This window comes from Triticum aestivum, chromosome 2D (assembly GCF_018294505.1).
Source record: "Triticum aestivum cultivar Chinese Spring chromosome 2D, IWGSC CS RefSeq v2.1, whole genome shotgun sequence".
Lineage (NCBI taxonomy): Eukaryota > Viridiplantae > Streptophyta > Magnoliopsida > Poales > Poaceae > Triticum > Triticum aestivum.
Window position 1 is genome coordinate 35,834,555 of NC_057799.1, and position 6,856 is coordinate 35,841,410.

A 6,856-nucleotide genomic window follows, 5' to 3' on the forward strand; every position below is an offset into this window, starting at 1 on the left:
ATCTGTGTCCTGACAGACTTGACGAGAATTCGGGTACTCAAGCATGTTTAAAATACTATCAAGGCAGCACAACTAAAAACACTAAAATTTTACATTTGTACACGAAATGCATAGTCTAAAAAATGAATGCAGGACCATTAGCTCATTGTCAAATCCACTGCATTTTTCAGTGACGCGGAATGCATGATCTAAAAATATTGCAGGCGTCTATGAAGCACACCAGAAATAACATCTCAGATATGAATGTCAAAAGAGCGACACTGCAACAAGCTAGAAAATTGTTCAGCCATTGGGCACAACACTCTCAGCAGTTCTGAATCCAGAACGGAGCAAGTTCAGCTACCAGAAGAAACAGAGATAGTTTTTGAACATATATCTTTCTATCTATATAGGCAAAAGTAAGTGTCCAGTTCTGCTGTCGTCGAGGCGGCGAAACTTGTGGACAGGTGTACTTTCAGGGCTCCCGCTATGACCTTTCTCTACTCCGCGTCGACATCCGGGTGTCGCAGCTCATTGTAGGCTGAATTAGCAGAAATTATGAGCCAATTAGGCGGAAGACCAAAAATTAATAACAAGGTCAAGAAGAAAAAAAACTGAAACAATATAATGTGCAAGGAACTAAAGATTTTTATGCAAAAGCGAAATGAGATGACTGAACTTGATTTGGCTTTTTAGCTTCCATAATTTCTACTTGCGTCAGATGTTATGAAATGGGCCAGCTGAATTATCCAAATCAAGAACAGAAATGTGTAACTAGCTTCAAACAATCTTTTCCCATGCGTACACAGACTGATAGATCCACATGGCACCTACCAGTTTCATCCAACTACTTTTACCTTTCTACAGGACAACAACAGTTTCAGACAGCTCCCAAGTCCTAAAGAAACGAATCATAATACCCTTTTTCAAAGCACGATCAGGTTAGAACTCAAATATCATGTTGATGAAGCAAAAATAGATCTACACCAACATCTGTGCATTGTTCATAACACATTCAAGAACAACAGTACATTTCTATACAAACAAGGTCAGCAGGAAAGCAGATGAACAATTTAAATCTCAGAGTCTCTCCGCAGGAAAGCAGATGAACAATTCAAACAATATAATGTACAAAATAAAAAGAATAACAGGACCAAGATTGCAGCTCGTGTACAAAACCTGAACTGAATACAGCTCAGGTGCAGAAACGAGATTTATTTAGTATTGTTGGAAACTGAATTTCGTGAGTAAAATGCGCCAAATTAAACGGTTATCACTATCTTCTCTGTTAAGGCTGAAAGAAGGTGAATCAACTAATTTGGGGTTTCAATTTCAGATCATCTTTTACTTATCTACAAAATTTCAACAGTTGAAGACACCTAACAGTTTCAGACTTCAACAGATTCAGTTAACTGTTTTTCAGATTAGAACAATTTCAGTTGAAGACACCTAACAGCTTCAGTAAGACAATTTCAGTCAGGAGATACATAGGAGGAAGTAGGCATGAAGAGAGGCTCTCGCCAGGGGTGTCGGCCAGGAAGACGACAATCTCGAGGCTCTCGCCGTAGCCGCCGTCGGGCAGGTCGACGACGAGCGGGGTCAGCCTCCCGTAGCGGCCCGCTCGGACGCACATGGCGATGTTCGGGTAGTACACGCCGGCGCCGACGAGGAACCCCAGGTCGTCCCTCAGGCGAAACGCTGACCTCCCCCTGAACCAGAACTGCTGCCAGCCGTCGGCCTCGGGGTCCTCGGGGTAGTGCCCGTCGTCGAGCGCCCGCACGAACCGGATCAGCCGTCCCGGCTCCAGGTAGACCCCGAGGAGGTACCCGTATGGGGGATTCTGCAGTCGAATCGGGAGATCAAGAACTGCTCGAGAATTCGCTCAATCGACGAAAGCAATTCAAGAATAGGTATCAAGAAGCCGGTCGGTCATGGCGAACTCACCGGAGGCGGGGCAGGAAGGGCAGGCATGTCCTCTCTGGCGGGGATGGGCTCGACGACCCAGTACATCATGGAGCTGACGCTGTGGTCGACGCTGACGCCGGCGTTCCAGCGGATGTACCTGCCGTTGGCGCGGAGGTAGCGGCCGCCGATGTTGCGGAGCAGGACGACGTCGTCCGCGAAGCCCGACCCCACGGCTTGCCACATGACGGCCTCCACGCCCGGCTGGTCGTAGTCGCGCAGCTCCACGCGGAGGCCCCGGTGGCCGAGCCTCGCCGGCGTGGCCATGGCGGCCAGGTAGCGGCCGTGGGCGGCGCTGTGGAGGAGCAGGTACGGGCCGTCGTCGCCGTGGTAGATGTGCACCGCCCACGCCGTGTTCATGGAGGCGCGGAGCTGGCTGAGGGTGACGCTCTCCCCGTCGTCGGCGGCGTGGAGGTAGTTGCGCTGCACGCGGCTCCGCAGCCGCACGTGGTGCCCTTCCTGGAAGCGGTCCATCGTCGCCGGCGCCGGAGAGCAGAGGCGGTGGGCTGCTGCGCGATGGGGAGAGGAGGGTTTCTTGGGGCTCCGGCGAGGAAGCTGTTGGTCGAGGCGGTTACGTTGGGCGCCAAGGCCAGGTACTTCAAGGTGCGTGCCTGACCACCATCGCCGCCTCCGTCCTGGGCTTTGGGCTTGCGCCGTTTCGTCGGCTCAACCCACATTTACCCAGAAGCGTCTTTCCTCGTCCCGGACAGGCCCGCACGGCAGTGTCGCTGCCGCCGTCCCAGGCTCTGGGCTTGTGGGCAGTTTCCCCGGCCCAGCCCACATTACCCAGAGGCGCCTCTCCCTCTTTCTGGGAGCAACTAGTTGACGAGCGCTCCTTCAGGAGCCTCACAACGATCAACGCCACATGGCATGCTTTCAGCCGCCCGTCACGTGTCATGCTCTGGGCGCTCCCTCCGGATTTTATTTTTTATTTTTTCACACGTGTTTTCGGTTTTTTAAATGGTTTTTTTTATGTTTCGGTTTTTCACCGGTCTTCCTTAGCTTTTGGATAAAAAATATAAACTTTTTTGCATGAAAAATGCGTTTTTTTTTCTTTCACGAGAGTCATGGTTTTGATTCCGTGAGAGGCACGGTTTTGCTTTTGTCAGAGTCACGAACGTGCCTCTCGGAAACGGAAAAAACTGCATTTTTTTCCTTCCGCGAGAGGCACGACCGTGCCTCTCGGAAATGAAAAAAAAACACATTTTCTATTTTTTTTCTTCCGTGAGAGGTACAATTTTGCTTCCGCGAGAGGCACGGTTGTGCTTTCGCGAGAGGCACGGCCGTGCTTCTCCGAAAAGGAATAAAAATGTATTTTTTTTTCCTTCCGCGAGAGGCACGGGCGTGCCTCTTTCAGAAAGGGAAAAAACCCGTGCTCCCGGTTCGGTTTTTTCGTGAAAAAAAGTTCGTCAAAACCTATCAGCATGAGATCTAGTTTTGAAGATCTCAACGCGAGAAATCCAGCAATGAAAACGGTTCGAGATTTGGACGTACGGTTTAAGATAAAACATCTTGATTAAACGGATCTACGAAAAATGGGAAAACTCCCGGGTTGCGACAACTGGCGCACACCTGGGAAGGTGAGAGTGATCTTTATAATGAGTACTCTTCAATTAGTGATTTCACCTCTCTCTGGTCGACATTGAGGAGCAATTTGCGCGTGACTAGTTTCTGTCTCCCTCTCTCATTTATAGCGAGATTAGCTTCTGTCTCATTGAAGGTTTCCCGTGCTCATTTATAGCGAGACCAGCCCGTTTCTGTGCGCTCGTTAGCACGCTACGTTTTGCTCGTGCTTTTCTTATTTTTTGTTCCTTTTTCGTTTTTCTCAGGTTTTTTGCTTTATCACTCTTTTTCCTTTTTCTCCTTTGTTTTTTCATTGTTTTCTTCATTTTATTTCGGTTTTACTGGTTTTGCTTTTCTTGCTTTTTCTCTTCATTTTTTCTTTCGTTTATTTCTCCATTTTTATTAGTTTTTGCTTTTCTTTTCTATTTTCTTCTTCTTTTTGTTTCTTTCTTAGTTTCATCTTTTTTTTTTACATTTTCTTCGGTTTTGTTATGCTTTTCTTGGGTTTTCTTCGTTTCCTCATGGGTTTTCACGGTTTTCTTTGTATTTTTTTTCTGTTTTTGGGGTGTTTCTTTTGTTTCTTCGTGTTTTTTTTATTCAAAGTAGTCTACACATTCATGCACATACACTAAGAATTTTTTAAACATATTTAATATTTTTAAAATACATGATTAACATTTAAGAAAAGTTATGTGTGATGACTACTTTTTCATACACATTGTACATTTGCGCTATAAATTAGGAACATTTTTAATACATGTTTAACATTTTTTAAATATGTGACGATCATTTCTGTACACGATAAACATTTTTGAAAAGTTTATCTTTTAGGTTCAAAAATTTTAATACACGTTCTACATTGTCCATATACACCAGAAAAAATTGTACACCTTCAACGTTTTTTAAATAGATGCTTAATTTTTTAATATTTTTGTATTTGATGACTAATTTTTTCATACACATTAAACGTTTTTGGTAGATATCAGGAACATTTTTTTGTACACCGTTAACATTTTTTGAATATATGATTAATTTTTTGATACACAATCAATATTTTAAAAAGTTATGCTTTTTATGTTTGTTTTTAAATACACATTTTACATTTTTTGTTTACGTCTTAAACATTTTCTATACATGTTTACCATTTTTCAAATATATGTTGACAATTGTTCTTCCAATTCTTGATTAATTTTTTTTAAAGACATGCTTAAATTTTTTCGTACAAATATTATTTTTTACACACGAGAAACCCTTTTCACATTTAACATTTAACAAATGCTAGATTAACATTTTTCAAAAACGTTTTATTAGACTGTTTTTTGTAATAATATTTATTTTGAATAGTTGGAAGTATAAAAAAAGTGGAAAAATTAAAGGAAAAATGAAAACAAAAAATGTGAAAGAAGCGAGGTATAGCAAAGTGGAATGTGTTGGGAATTAATGAGTTGGGCTCTTGACCTCATCGATTGTGATGAAATGGCCAAACCCCATCAGGTGGGTTGCCGCCATTATCCAAGCTCTGATCGTCTATTCATTGAATTGCACCATCGTGATTGATTGTAGAATGAGGAGACTAGAAGAAGATGAAGCAACAACATCACTTCAGTAACCTGGTTCGACGCCTTGCTATTTGTGGACCTTATGTGGTTGCACCCTTGCACATGCTCAAGACCATCTTGAGCATCGTCGATGTCTTTAAGAATAGGTCATGCTCCACGAGCTGGTGATCAAAGGTATTTATGAAACATCATTATGACATACTTTGTTGAGTGTATGGCATCCATTGCTATAAGGTCAGCATAAATAATCCGCACTACACATTATGTCTCAACTACTAACCATCAACACACATGATATATTGTTGTCTCAACAAAGATAACACAACATTATAGTTTATGCAACAATGTCTAAATAGTCGAGCATGTTATGAACCAGATATCCCTCAAGGGGGCGCCTAGCTACATATCCCTCAAGGAAAAAAATCACCACTGAAGCAAGAGGAGCAGCATGGATTCAATGAGCTAACAGTTGATAGCGCGCGCACACACACCCTAGGATTATATGCTAGACCTACACACTCTAAAAAACTCCACTAGGTTCTATAGATATTTCATGATAGTGTCTAAGATACTTATTAACACACGATACATAAAAAGTGTAAACTCACTTTTTGGAGTAAAATCATTATATTGGTTTGGTTAGATTTAGTATGAATTCATTATAAGACAAGATTTTCATAAACAACCTAAAATAATTAAAATAACATGCTTTGCAAAAGAAAATGTGATTCACTTTAGCACTAGAAATGCATTTGTAGTCATAAGTACTAGAAATAATTTTTAACATAATGTATACATAGGCATGTTTACATTCTTAATGCTACTATTTATACCTAAATGTTACTATTTATACCTAAAAAGTAATAAATATATTATTTGAATGATGTACCAATAAAAGCAACATAAAATTAATGATACTACAAAAGCTCAGTATAAATAGGCGATGAACTCAAACAGAAGACATGAAATAGTTGTGCAGACTAACACATAACATCTGATTTGATCAAAAAATACATAAGCCAAATCAAGAACATCACACACCTGTTGTCCCATCGTGTTGGTGTGGATGACCGGTACGGCCATGAGCCAGGGGCCAAGTAAAAACAGGTTAAAAAACATATTTTATTTTGATTGAAATGGAGTCTACATTCCTGTCAAATTAATCAAGATCCGATGAAAGAACGAGCAAAATTATATTGATCGCAGGGATGAGGTATGCGCAGACTCCAACAACGTACACGATCACAACGGGGACGAGGCATGCGCAGACTCCAGCGACGTAGGCGAGGGCACCCGCGCACATCAGACCAAGTAGGTAGAGACCCAGCAGAAGGAAGTAGCTGACAGCGGGCACCGCACACTGCACAAGGATGAGACGCCATGCCGGGCCAAAACGTATGAAGATGGCATACCCCACCTGCATCACAGCCTCGGTGGCGTTGACGCTGATGATGAGGCGTTGCCACGCGAGCATCCATAGAGAAGCGCAACGCAATAACTGAGCACGGTGGCGATGCTCGGCATGGGAGATCTCCTACCCCCGGGGCGTGACTTGTAGATGGCGGGGACGGCGGTGAGCCACGGGGCAAACAGGACCAGCACCGTGACGACAGCTAACAACACATGAAAAATGAAACGCTCATCGGTTAGAACGTCACTGATGAAAATCGCGTCAGACACACATACACACATAACAGTAGTTGATACGTGCCAGCGATAGCAAAGCCGCCTAGCGTATGTGGCGTCAGAGGCATTGCGAGCCACGATCGCTGCTTAAGGACACTGCAAAGAGC

At 43.2% G+C, this 6,856-nt stretch overlaps 1 protein-coding gene across 1 annotated transcript; it reads right to left on the bottom strand.

The window, feature by feature from the left end:
- Positions 1-189: 189 nt before the first annotated feature.
- LOC123048550 (uncharacterized) lies at positions 190-2,557 on the bottom strand. The gene is made up of 3 exons (XM_044471632.1): positions 1,924-2,557; positions 1,501-1,819; positions 190-520 (listed from the first exon to the last, which is right to left on the bottom strand). Exons 1-3 carry the CDS (start codon positions 2,413-2,415, stop codon positions 480-482), a joined length of 852 nt encoding a protein of 283 aa, XP_044327567.1. The 5' UTR covers positions 2,416-2,557; the 3' UTR covers positions 190-479.
- Positions 2,558-6,856: the final 4,299 nt, after the last annotated feature.